This window comes from Scardinius erythrophthalmus, assembly GCF_964197995.2.
Source record: "Scardinius erythrophthalmus genome assembly, chromosome: 12".
NCBI classification, from domain to species: Eukaryota; Metazoa; Chordata; class Actinopteri; order Cypriniformes; family Leuciscidae; genus Scardinius; species Scardinius erythrophthalmus.
Window position 1 is genome coordinate 33,551,825 of NC_138232.1, and position 14,141 is coordinate 33,565,965.

At 36.7% G+C, this 14,141-nt stretch overlaps 2 protein-coding genes across 7 annotated transcripts in view; both read left to right on the top strand.

Moving 5' to 3' along the window:
* Positions 1 to 9,026, top strand: part of inpp4ab (inositol polyphosphate-4-phosphatase type I Ab) — a 47,099-nt gene extending 38,073 nt beyond the window's left edge. For all 5 annotated transcript variants that reach the window (XM_081381745.1, XM_081381741.1, XM_081381739.1 and 2 more), the window contains one exon: positions 7,629 to 9,026. In XM_081381745.1, coding sequence (XP_081237871.1) covers positions 7,629 to 7,761 — 133 coding nt within the window. In that variant the 3' untranslated portion in view covers positions 7,762 to 9,026. The remainder of the gene's footprint in view (positions 1 to 7,628) is intronic.
* A 3,891-nt stretch (positions 9,027 to 12,917) lies between these two features.
* The window catches only part of cacnb4b (calcium channel, voltage-dependent, beta 4b subunit), a gene marked incomplete at its 5' end in the record, with an annotated part of 29,494 nt that continues 28,270 nt past the window's right edge, over positions 12,918 to 14,141 (top strand). Inside the window, one exon of one of the 2 annotated variants that reach the window (XM_081381750.1) lies at positions 12,918 to 13,173. Coding sequence is in view for 1 of the 2 variants with exons in the window: in XM_081381748.1 (XP_081237874.1) it covers positions 13,111 to 13,173 (63 nt within the window). The remainder of the gene's footprint in view (positions 13,174 to 14,141) is intronic. The other variant, XM_081381748.1, reaches the window with a different exon arrangement.

Below are 14,141 nucleotides of genomic sequence, written 5' to 3' on the forward strand. Positions count from 1 at the left end.
TGCATCCATATCCGACGGATGGATTCAACTCCTTTTCAACATGTCTCCACTTAATCTTCTCTTCAATGTGTCATTTCATGATTACTTTGCATTAATGTTGGAACCATCTCCATGGTCACGTCACCCCATCCTTTGCATGTCACCACATTGTGTTTGTCCTCTCTGGCCTTTGCCGCCGCTCCCTCCGTCCCTGCCCCTCTCTGCAGCATTGGGACCAGGGAGGGGGTAATTCAGAAGAACCTGAGCGGCTTATTGCCCGTACGTGACTTCAGGCTGGACCCCAGTCTGCTCTACTCTCTGCCCCTTCTGGCCCTGAGCCCAAACCTGCTCGTCGTCTGGGTGTTCCTCAGCATAGCCTACCTGCTGGCCAAACTCCGCTGCAGCTGAGCCTGAGACCCCCCTTTTTCATTTTACTTTCTCTCTCTCTCTCTCTCTCTCTCTCTCTCTCTCTCTCTCTCTCTCTCTCTCTGCCTCGCTCCGGCTATCTCAGCACCTCCTTTTTCTGTTTTTCACTTTTCCCTCCTGTGCGTGAGGAGCTATTTGCAGACAACGCTGAATTCTCTCTGCTTTATTTCAGCTTTTCTCTCTAAAGGCCCCGATATACTCATGGCAAAGAGCTTTTTAATTTTTTCGCTTGGGGGTAAAAAGAAGATCAAAATACCTCAGCAGGTATACAGTTAACGAACATCTCAGTGCTGCTGAGAGCATGCTTTCCTCTCACTTACAAAATTAAATACACAACAGAAAATGATTGCAGTGAGAAAGCAGCAGTTAAGAAAGCATCTGATTATTGTGGTTTTGGTTATGTTTGCATCAGCTCTGCAATTCGGCACTACTGACAAGTCACGTTTATTTATATAGCACTTTATACAATAGATTGCTTCAAAGCAAGCATCTTTACAGTATCAGTCAGTCAGTGTCACTTTCAATCAGAACAACAGCTTCAATACGATAAATTGTGTTCATGTTTTTACTCGTGTCTGACCTCGACAAACTGAACAGAGGAAATTAACCAGAGAAGAATTCCACATCAAAGAAGGCGGAGCCTCAGAGCAAACATACCAATTATGTATCACGATCAAATATTAATTCGAAGGTGTTTACCAGCCAGAGTAAACTTTTCTTTGCAAAGATTTTTCGAACTTTCGAAACCAACTTCGTTTTGACCTGACTTAGTTCTATAAGATTTTGTTGATGCCAGTTCATTCTTTGATTTCGCTTGAAGTATATCGGGGCCATAACAGCCAGTCTAGAGGTCTTAGTGTCTCTCTCTCTCTCTCTCTCTCTCTCTCTCTCTCTCTCTCTCTCTCTCTCTCTCTCTCTCTCTCTCTCTCTCTCCCCCTCTCCCTCTCCCTCTCTCTCTCTCTCTCTCTCTCTCTTTTTTTTAAGTAATCTTGGATGACATAAGATAAAAGTTTGTATATTAATTTGTGACATATTACAAATATTCAAAATTATTTTAGAGGGTACATTGAACATATATATTTAAGACTGATTTATTTATTCAATACTAAATATTCTTATAATATAAAACTGTTTTATTTCTGTTATTATAGCAAATTATTATTCAGCACATGCATATAGTGTGCTGGTGGTCCGTACAATATTTATAATAATGAGATATTGTTTCTGTAACAGTATCATGGAATTTTCCAGTGGATTTTTGTGGTCGATTTTGTCTTCCATGTATTTCTATCTAAATGCAGAGCTAAGGCCATGCCAAAGCTAATTTCAACTATCATCGCACTTGCTTTAGAAATGTATTGCACTTTAGGGTGTTGAGTGTGTCAATGTCTTCCCATGTTTTGCAGGAAGATAACATTTGGTTCTTTTACCATGTTTGGTCTGCACTAACCCGTTTGCAGCCTTTCCAATGAAACTGTTAAATTTGGCCATATAAGATTGTATTTTCAGTCAGGGAAATATAAATATGCACTTGAGAATTACTTTTTCACTGTCCGCTGACAGGAAGCTAACCGGTTTAAAAGGAATTTTGTGTAAAGGAATGTCCCAGGTTCACACAAGTTCTGTTAAACACATCTGAGGCTTGCGAACGATTACCACGGGCAATTTTCACTCAATTTGTAAAAACAAACAAAACCTTCTTAACATTACTCCAGTTACAATAAAAGTCTATGGTGCAAGGCACTAACATTAAAATACGCAATTTTGAAAGTACAACGACTGCTTCTTTTTACAAATTGAGAGACGTAATCAATGTTTGCTAGATGGCGTCAGATTCATTTTAGCTTGGATTGAACCTGAAACAGTCCTTTTAAAGGAGAACTCCGGTCAATTTTAACATTGAGCTCATTTTTTTGTACATTTGGAGTGCTGTCAATACAGAGAACAACGACAAAAATCGGTGTTGCCTACACCATGTTATCCTCTTTTTAAAATTTGCACCCTGTTGACTTCAATGGGGCAAGTTTTAAACCTGCTTTTAGCCTCTTAACATCCTTGATGTGTCATTACAAGTGCACAGCTAATGTGAGTGATTCCTTCGGAGTGGTCACGGGTCAATCTGACTGCAGTAGATGTGAAAGATATTAATAAAAATGATGTTATTTCAGCCAGCGCACATACCTGTATTTTCTTCCTGTTTTCGGTCGAAGTCCATAGTAATCGATTGTCGAGTTCACGCACGTGATCATAGGTACTAAACCAATGCGCGTGAACTCGACAATCGATTACTATGGGCTTCGACCGTTTTAAAAAGAGGATAACACGGTGTAGGCAACACCGATTTTTGTCGTTGTTCTCTGTATTGACTGAGCTCATTTTTTTTGTAAATTTGGAGTGCTATGTTAAAATTGACCGGAGTTCTCCTTTAAGATGTATGTGTTTAGATGACTAGATCATCCACGTGTTGCCATAAGTAAAGTGTCCTTATGCAGGACTAATGGAGAGAATGTGTTCTTTTGCCAAAACTAATCATGACATACAGGCTGCAAATCTTCCAAATTCTTCCCTTATTTGTATGTAAATAAATATTTTATATGTAAATATTTACCTTAATGATTAGAAATTACATCATTTTAAAGGATTCCCAGTTTAATCGTGCTTCCCTCTGTGCCAAATTCGAAATGGCCTCTCTGTGCTTTGTAAAATTTGTCTGGCCACATGCCACGGCCAGTACATCTGCTGTTTACAAGTTAGCACTGCTTGAGTTTACATGCTCTAAAGAGCTTCCTGTTACAAGAACGTTATATTTAAAAGAAAAAAAAGAACTGTACATTCACCAGGCTTTCAACTGACCCACTAAAGAAACTGAGGGGTTCATTTGTAATGATGTTGCGGCTCTGTGAGTCTTATTTTTTGCTCAGTTTGCTTAAAGTCAGAGATGACTTCCAGACTTTTTCCTGTTTGTTTTAAATCATGTTGGATAATGTTACTAGCTGTATTCTGAGAATGATTACATCTTATACAGTAAGTTGGAGAAAGGTTTTGGTGACTGATTTTGAAGTCTGTTTAGACAGCGACAGTCTAAGATACTGCAGGGTTTGGCTGAATGTCATTGGTAGGTTTTAACAAATAGAATTTAAGGATAGGTCTCAGGTTAAGATTGATAGCTTTAAAGTTTGATCATTGGTTTTAAGTAGGGCTGCATGATTATGACAAAAAAAAATGATAGATTATTTATTTTCCTTTATTGTAATATTTATTATTTTATTATTAGTTTTATTAATTCTTTTTTAATTTAATCAAATTTTTATTAAAACTCTTATTTATATTTATATTAAAACAGCTGCATGTTATTGCATACAGGTTTCAGTGTAAATTTGATGTTACTCTGTCTACATTAAGAACAAGCTGCGCAACATCTATCCAAATAATTGCAAATTATCAACTGTGTTTTTTGCCTGGGTTCATGTGCTTCTGCAAATTACACACAAATAACTTGTTCATTAGGATCTGTTGTCGTCATTGATAGGCCTATAAACTTAAATGCCTCCAAATCACACAACATACTAGTTTGTCAGCTATACTCTTAATAAAAAAAATTAAAAATTGGATTGAGTGTGCAGCCCTAAGAATCAGTTCTAGGTTTGAAGCTGTATTGGTGAATGTTTTGGGAATTATGTTTTTTAATTAGTATCTTAGATTAGGGAATAGTTTTGTGGACTGATTTAATGAATTTGTTTGATTAATAAATAGGCGCAGAGCACAGCTCTTTTGATTTATTGGGCTTTCATGCTCAGAGAATCATATTTTATAAAGATTATATGCAGTGTTGTTTTTATGCTTCCTCTTACAACATTTGTACATTTTTAAATATTATTTCAATATTTTGAATCAATATTTGACAAATATAACCTTTTATTTAAAGATCAAAATAGATTTCTTAATTCTACCTCGTTTTACACTTAAATCGTATGAATTGAGCATACATGCTCATTTAGTCAAAAACTAAAAGGTCTCTGCATAGCGAGGAACAGGTTTGATTTGGAAGTTATTAGAATGGATATTCATGAACACATGGATTTTTTTTTTAGCTGTTAAGTGGTGAATTCACCCATAATTGGAATTCTGTTATTATTTACTCTCCTTTGTATGTTTCTTTCTTCAGTGAAACTGGGAGATATTTAGCAGAGAGTCCAAATTGCTCTTTTCCTGACAATTTTCTCATACGATTTTTCAGTGAACAACTTAAATTTCATTGTGTTTATCACACAAAGCTGCTGTATAGAGGTTTAGAAGACTTAAAGGGATAGTTCACCCAAACATTTAAATTCTGTCATTATGTACTCACCTGTTTTATTTTTTCTGTTGAACACAGAAGAAGATATTTTGAAGAATGTTGATAACAGTTGACCGTAGCCATTGATTTCTATTGTCATTGAATTCCATAGTATCTTTTTTTATCCTTTTTTTAAGTCTGATTACCAACATTCTTCAAAATATCTTATTTTTAGTTCAACAGAAGAAAGAAACTCATACAGGTTTGGAATAACATGAGGGTGAATAAATGATGACAGAATTAAAATGTTTGGGTGAACTAACCCTTTAAGTCCAAAGTACACTTCAGCCGTCCGCTTTCCGCTATGGTTCGGTCACTGTCCGTGTGACGTAATTTTCATCATCGATAGGTCACTGTGTGGACAGTGTGTGTACAACAGCGCATGCGCAAGGAAAATGTTGAGACAGAAGAGTCCACTAGCTGGCAATACGTTTGTTTCGGTTCTTGTTCTAAACTTTGCATGCAATGCCGGATATGCTACTTCTATCCTTCCGAGTGAATGCCCTGTAAATGACACGACTCATTGCTGCCCTCTGACGTCTGAAAAAAAAAAATATATATATATATATATATATATATATATATATATATATATATATATATATATATATATATATATACTGCACACGTATACTTTGAAAGTTGTGTGGACACGTCTGTGCGCGAGACAGAACAGAACACGGAAAATGAAGTATACCCAGGCCTTAAGAGTGGATAAGTCATAGACTACTCTTATGGTGCTTTTTTTCAGAGCTTGATAGCCTCTGCTGCCAATCTACATTTATTGAACATTTAACATAAGTTCCATGGAAGAAAGTGGGCCCTATCATACACTCGGTGCAATGCAGTGCCAGGCACGATGCAAGTGTTTGCTAGTTTCAGCCCGACGCAGTTATCATTTTCACATCCTGCGCCACGTTGTTTAAAGGTCCCATATTGTCAAAACTGAAATTTCCTGGCTTTTTTCATGATAACAGAGGTCTAGTGTATGTGGTATAGTGTATCGCGGTACAGTGTAATGAGGCATGTTTGTATTGTCTATACACGGTGTATATTTTATGTGGTACGTTGTAAGTGTGTGTCGCAGTGACTGTAGCCCAAGACAAATTTCCCCCCTGGGGGACATTAAAGTATATTTTATCTTTTATCTTTTATCTTTTATCTTTATCTAGGGGCTATGAAACTACCATATAAGTTTCAAAACAGTCGATCCACAGACAAATGCACACAGCCTAGGACTTCCGTATAAATGTGATGTCAGAACTACTCAGTCACCGCCTTCAGTCATCACCCCCACCAATGGTGGGTCACTCAGAAAACAACAGGCCAGTCAGAAGAGAGGCTCATGAATATTAAGTAGACAGGCCAAAATCAACCTGTTCTTGGCAGAGCTCCTGAGAAAAGAGCAGTAAAAATATATTGAGATGGTTTTTGGTACTTATACCGCAAATATATATTCTTAAGGACATCAAAACCTAAAATAAAACTTCAGAAAGGTGTACAATATGGGACCTTTAAATAGCAAATTTGTGCGCCCATGGGCGTGCTGGTCTGAAAACGGCGTGTTCAGGCGCATTGTTGGTGCGTTGCTATTTTGAGGCAATGTCAATGGTGCAGTATTTTGTTTATTTTTTGTTATTTAAAGAGCGCGTTAGTAATGGAGGATTAGTAATGGAGTAATGGATGATTTAGTCCTTTATGTTGTATTTCATACTGTAGCCTTGACTGTCTCACAAACTGTTGTGTGTTTAGGATGTTAAGCTACACCTGCTGCAGCATAATAGTTATCAGTCTCATGGCTTAGAGTCACATGACTCTTCTTGCCTTGTGTTCATATGTTTAGGCTCCACCATTTTCAAGAGTCATTTCCCGTTCCTCCCATTGACCAGCGGAGGAACTTTCGGAAGCGTTCAGTCTTTCCGCTTGCAAATTCCGCCATCTGAATAGTGAATCCACCATGGCGCGAGCGCAACTGGCTTTTAAAGGGAATGGGAGATGAGACTCTGATTGGTTTATTGCACATTACACCCAAAACACATCCATTACTCATTAAGAGAATAGGGACAACCCTTTTAGACCATGCACTGGGCGTGCCGACCATTTTTCTCACCGTTAAACTTGCAAAAGTTAAAATCGGGCCCAGTAAGTCAAATGGTTTGGAACGACATGAGAATGACCGATTGCACCGATGTTTCATTTCTAATTGAACAGTTTGACAAAGGCCTGCACTTGAAGTAAACTGTGCCATATCATGCTTACTGATATCATTTACATTGCAACTGTTTGCAACTCATTGAGTTTAAAAGAATTAATTTGAATATCATTAAGATATTTATATGTAAGCACATTTTTGAAAGTAGCAACAATTTCTATGTATATTTAAAAGACGGTTGGGAAACAGAATTTTTGGAATCACAATAAGAGGGACATGTGTTATAGTCGCCCTGATCAAATGTAATTATTTTCCATAAATAATTGTTTACCATACCCTTAATACACAGCCAATGTAGCATGCTGATCCTAAAGATTTCTTTACATTTTCGTCAAGTTTGCTTCAGAGCATTGACTTCCTATGTGCTACCTAAAAGAAATTCCTAAAGAACTTTTAGTGACCCGCTTTTCTTATCCCCAGAGGGATGTTGCATTAGCATTTTCAGCTTGTATGAACTGTATTGTGACGTGGTTTGTTTATGCTGCTTTTTTGATGGTGGCCACCCTCATTCTCTGTTCGCCCGTAACACTCATGCTCATAACACTGCTTAAATGTCTGCTGCCATCTTTTGTGGCTGTGATAATTTTTGCTTGTGATTTTTCTAAACATGGCTTCATGTTCTGTTTGTTTTCTACTTGTTTTTACACACTCAATCCCGTCCCATTCCCCTGCCAGTGAGGGCTGCCGCCGTGAGAACACCACGAAGAACATTGGATGTCGCAAGTATGCCTTTAACTGTCTACAGCTGAAGGCCTTTCCTAAATATTACAGACCTCCCGATGGCACTTTCGGAAAAGTGGAGACTTAACGGTTGTTTGGGTGTAATACAGAAAGATTATTAATTATGATGTTACACAAGTCCTGCACATTAGAAATTCGAGCTAAGCTACAGTAAATCTGCTCCACGCAAATGCTATTTCAATTTGTTCCGATGGTTATCGCACATTTACATATCAAGCATGAACTTGAAGTGGAAATGTTGACTGCAATGAGTAGATGCAGACTACATATCTGATCAGTTCTCTTTCATAAGCTCAATATCATCAAACACATATGTATTACATGTAATGTTGTATTTTATCATATTGGCCCTCTGTAGTGCACAATGAAGGATTTAGTCATTTTCGCTGTGTAATTCGTAATCCTGGCCCTTTGTAGTGCATAATGGAGGATTTAGTCCTTTATGTTGTATTTCATACTGTAGCCTTGACTGTCTCACAAACTGTTGTGTGTTTAGTATGTTAAGCTACACCTGCTGCAGCATAATAGTTATCAGTCTCATGGCTTAGAGTCACATGACTCTTCTTACCTTGTGTTCATATGTTTATGCTCCACCATTTTCAAGAGTCATTTCCCGTTCCTCCCATTGACCAGAGGAGGAACTTTCGGGAAATAAACCAGGTTCGGGTTGTTCATTTTTAAACCTCATACATTTATCCAAACTGATCATGCACAGTCCATCCTCTCAGTTGCTTCAACTCTGAGGTTGTTCTTCAAGAAAACAATGTCCTATTCAATAAAAGAAATGAACTACTGGCAAGTTTCTTCAATGGGCCAACGTAGAAAATGATAAAAGCAAAAAAAGTGAGATCAGTGTATCACTGTGTTCAGCTGGCAGCAATGACTCTGACAACTTTATGACATCTTTCTAATAGATGATGCTGTTGTTTTGTGCTGTACTTGTTTTTAACAAGAGGTACATTCATAAATGGAATTTCGATACATTAAGAGAGTACAGTGCTAAGCACTCATGAAATTGACTGAAATGTGAATCTGTTGCAGTCATGCAAATTATTTGTTGAAGGTTATTCTTTTGTCATGTGCATATCTCTGTTGTTTTTGATTCTGTTTTTGACACTGATGTTGATTCAGTTATTGTATGCTTAGACAACGTTATTTAAGAGCTCAGATTTTTGGATTGATGTTGATTTGTATTTATTTCTTTTTATGGTAATGACCTTGTGTCTTTTATGATGCCCTCTTAGATATATTATGTCTGTCTAGAACAGAGTTCTGCTGTATTAAAATGCTGTCATCAATATCTGATGCCATTAAAGAGAGAATATAAGACCATTCACGTCGATTGTGTTCTTTTTATCATGATAAAGCTTTTCTGTCTCTGTTCATTTTGGGATGTTTGGTAATCTGCGCTTGGTTAAAACCATTTTTTTCTATTTTTTTACACGTTGGTTGGAAAACCTATTTAGTCAGAATGCATGGTTATTTTTCAATGGTGAAAGATGCTTTCTGCTCATAATGGTGTTATAATAATAATAATAATCAAATAATTATTATTATTTTAATAATAAAAATATAATAAAGTTATAATATTTGATCACCAAAATGACATATTTAAACATTTTCCTTGAAAAAAAATTCTTCACGCCTTAAAATAGCTTGAATGTAACTCTACACCCTTGCCTTAGTATATGAGGTTCTATGAGTATGCAAATTAGCCCGCCTCCACTCACTCACACTAGCTCAGAGATCCACTCGTTGACAATCACAGGTTGACGTGATTGGTTACAAGGTAGTTTGTGATGTCAGAAACACCAGCGATTTCAAGCTGTGTTTTTGAGACTGTCTTTGGTTCACTGCAGTTTTAAAGATGAAAATACTCAGCAATGGTGTTGACTTATGAATTTGCACATGGTTTGTCTTAAAGCATATTAAAAACACCACAGACATATAAACAACATAAAAGCTACATTTTCACCACAGGGGACTTTAACATTACCAAATTAACCTAAATATATTAGGTTACACCAACAAAACTAAATGTAAGGGTAAAACCAGGCAGAAATAGCTCTTTAATGTAACAATTGCAGGTTATCACTTTTTACAGTGAAAGATGCTATACTTGTTGCATGGGTAACACTTCACAATAAGGTTCCATTAGTTAGCATGAACTAACAATGGAAAATACTTTTAAAGCATTTATTAGTCTAAGTTAATATTAATTTCAACATTTAGTAATAGATTATTAAAGTTGGGTAACACTTTATTTTAGTGTCCTTGGTACACGTTGCATGTAGTTACTATAGTAATTACTATAAATTGTGCATCTAACCCTAAACCACACCCTATAAGTACATGTTAATTACTGTTACTCGATACTTAAATGTATAATTACACTGTGACATAGACACCTTAAAATGAAGTTTAACCAAAGTTTGTATTTATTCATATTATTTAATAGACCTAGGCTATAATGGAAATGAACAGTTGTATTTTTATTAGTGTTAACAAAGATTGACAAATACTGTAACGAATGTTTTGCATATTAATGTTAACTAATGGGACCTTATTGTAAACTGTTTTATATATATATATATATATAACTACCTCTACAGAGTAACAAAATATTTGTGATCAAAATATTTTTAGGAATTTAGTTTTTTATCTTTTACTTGGTTCTTTTTGAAAGGCCATCAATAAGGAGACCTGATTTGTGGCACCATATTGTGGTGTAGTTTGGGGACCTGCTGACTAGCCAATCACAAAACTATTCCCTTTCAGCGCTCCCCTGATGAGCTACTGCTGCCCTCTTGTGTTCTGCAGGCATCAGATCAGACACAATTACATTTACAACAAACTAAACCTAATTCTATAGAAAGTATTTAAGTATGAGTATTGTGTTTGTAGCTTCATTCAATAACAAACACTTCACATTGTTATGGTAGAGAAGAGAAAGGATGAACATGGAAGTAATAAACTTAAAATTGATCAAATATCAGTGGTATAGTTCTGATAAGTGTCTTAAGAGGAGTCGCACACTTCATGTACCTCAGAAAGTATAGGAAACAAGTAGAAGAGCAGATAAAGTGGCATGAGCTTTATCATGTTGACTACACAGGACAAAAAAACAAAACAAAAAAAAACATTTGGATATAATAAAAGTTATACTTTACCTGTAGCAAAAAGAGACTTACTGTATAATAAAAAGATAAATCCGAAATAAAACCTCAGAGGAGATAACTGCAATTCTAATGCATTTAGGCTACTAACCGTGCATTCAATACTGTACGTTTATTTGGCTTCTGTAAGCATATAAGTTTCTCCTATAAGACCAGTGATATTGTACACAAGATAGTATGCACAAAAAAAAAGAATAAATACATATATATATAATACATATATATATATAAACCAAAAGTTGGTATATGAAATCTGATTTTTAGACAGTTTAAAGAGTATGTTTTTACATTTAATAGGCATTTATTGGGATATCTTCATAGATTTTTTTTCCTATAGAAGTCAATGGGTGCTGTCAACTGTCTAGTTACCAACATTCTTCAAAATATCTTCTTTTGTGTTCAACAGAAGAAAGAAACTCGTACATGTTTGGAACAACTTGAGGGTAATGACAAAATGTTCATTTTTAGGTGAACTATCCCCTTAAAGGCAGGGTAGGTAGGATTTTTATAAAAAAAAAAATCTAATTTGTTTAAACTGTCTTTATATACCAATACATAAATAAAATGTAAGTGCTCTGAAAAAGAGAGTATAAAAATCAAGTGACTGTAGACCTTCTGCAATAAACAGCTTATTATTTCCATTCGGGACGAAACAATTGATTGGTTTGGGCGACTGTCACTCACTCTCGCAACCATGGCTACCACCCCTGTTGCTAGATCTGCCCATATGCGCGCGCACCCGTTTGGTTTGAGGAGGCGCGGAACCTACGAAGAGTATAATTATGGCAGAGAAAGAGCATTCAAAATTCAAAGCACCTGCATATTCAGTCAGCGAAGGCAAACGAGGCAAAAACTACTTCCTCGGACCCTGGTTGCCCGCACTCTTGAACGACCTCGTCCCATAGACTGTAAAAGCTTCGCCCTCGACCCCGGACCTGTCCTCGAACCGACGATGCGGTAATTGTCTCCGGAGTGTAACGTTAGTCCTCATTAGAGTCAACAATGTTTTCATCATGGAAACTCTTACATGCAAAACACCGTATATGTTATGAATCTTACACGAAATTCACCTTCATCACAGTGTAACTGATGGTAATGGAAAAACGTGTATCAATGCAGCCTGTTTTTAGCTTTGCCTTATAAATATAGCTCGTTACCGAATCAAACAAAGTATATTTTAAACTTTACCAGTATCGATATGCTAGCTTGATAGTGAGTACTAAAAGAAATCTTATGTTTATATTTATAGTGATAAAGTTAGGTATTTTATTACATGTGATTCTGACATGATGTCACTGCATCCACTCGTCTCAGGTAAATAAATGCGTCTTCCAGCTGAGCCTGAGCGTTTGGCGTCGCGCGTTCATGTGTTTTGGGGGCGTGGCTTTGGAAGGAGCTCAGAAGGGAGGGGGTGGAGTGAATGGAAATAATGAGCTGTGTTTACAACAGTCGTGAGAGGTCTACAGACACTCGATTTTTATATTCTCTTTTTCAGAGTACTTACATTTTAATTATGTATTGGTAAATAAAGACAGTTTAAACAAATTTGGAAGGTTTTTTTTTTTTTTTTTTTAGAAAAATCCTACCTACCCTGCTTTTAATATAATAAATACTTACATAAATCTCTGCAGCGCTTTTCAAGATATGTCTAAGATAGGTTACCCATAAGGGCGTCCACAATTCTTTAATAAAGATTATAACACAATGTGAGTGTGAATCACATTATTGGGCATAATATGATTTACGAGTTTGTTCAAGCAATAGCGCCACTGTGTGGAAACAGGGTGGCGGCGCTATGCTGCTGCAGTTCTTTAAGATCATAATTTATTTTTATTTATGGTTTTATTAACAGAGTAACAAAACACTTCATTGTAACAGCTATTTTCTCATAGTAAACCTTGTGCTCTATCAGTTTTTGTTTTATTAGTTTGGTGAAGTCGACGCCTTTTTTACGCGCATTTTTTTGGAGAGTCACCATTCATAAACCAAAAGCATTAACGGACGTTCATATCGCCCACATGAGTGCGCAGTGCTGTGGTGCGCGCGCACCTGACACCTGTCACACTGTGACGAGTTTCTTGCTCTTCTGATGCACGGGAGCAGAGCGGATCTTCACGAGCGCGGAGTAACACTCACACACATCACCGAAGCTGGATCAAGCCGTCCGAACCCCTCCAAACTTCCACTGGGCCGGGCCAGCAGGCCAGCAACCCCCGATCTGGACCGATGTGCTGGCCGAGATGTCTCGACACATTTATATTAGGAATAAGATCGGCGAGGGAATCCAAGCGCCTATATTTCAGGTGACCATGTTAAAAGACTGGAGATAAGATATACATTTTAAAGTAGCCTACTTTGATAATTTTATTGGATAACTTTATAGGCTATAATATGAATATAATCGTTTTTGGTTGGTATTTGCTCTAGTGCTTGTAAGTAGCCTACTCTCAGTAAAACTGTTTTGAACTACACTTTGTTTTAAGTGGCTTCTGCAATTTTGTTGTTTTTATTGTTTGGATTGGGGCGTCAAGGGCACTTGTATGAATTAAAGCGTTGAGACATTTTTACTACACTCTTGAGAATAAAAGATTCGAAAAAGTGGGTTTACGCAGAGATGCCACAAAGAACCATTTTTGGTTCCCCTACAAAAAAAAACTTTCAGTGAACAGTTCTTAAAAGAACCGTTTTTGTGTGTGTGTGTGTGTGTGTGTGTGTGTGTGTGTGTGTGTGTGTGTGTGTGAAGAACATTCCAAAAAATAAAATTTCTAAAGAACCTTTTTCCACTGTAAAGAAGCTTTTTGTAGAATGGAAAGGTTCCGCAAAATAAATAACCTTTGTTTTAAAGAGTGTACTCTAAACTTGATCAAATCACGTGAAATATTTGAAGCACAAGTAAATACCTATATTTAGTATATAGAGAGTATAATGAAGGAAACTAACTTAGATCACCTGACTACATGAAGAACAGCCTTAATTGTGTGAAATGAGCACATTGACCTACTTTTTGGTGGCCCTATTAAACAGCCTTTAAAAAGAACAAGCTCTATGTCTATCCTCAACACTACTATTGAACTCTAGAGACGCCTAGAAATAGAAACAAATCAGACCTGGCTAATTAATGTGTCCCTGTAGTGACTATTTTTTGTCAGCCCACCCCGTCTCTCTCTTGCTCCTTCACATTTCCTGTTTATACAGCTGTAATTTTTTATTCCCATGGGTATGGAAAGGTTAAAGGGATAGTTCACCCAAAATGAAAATTCTGTCATAATTT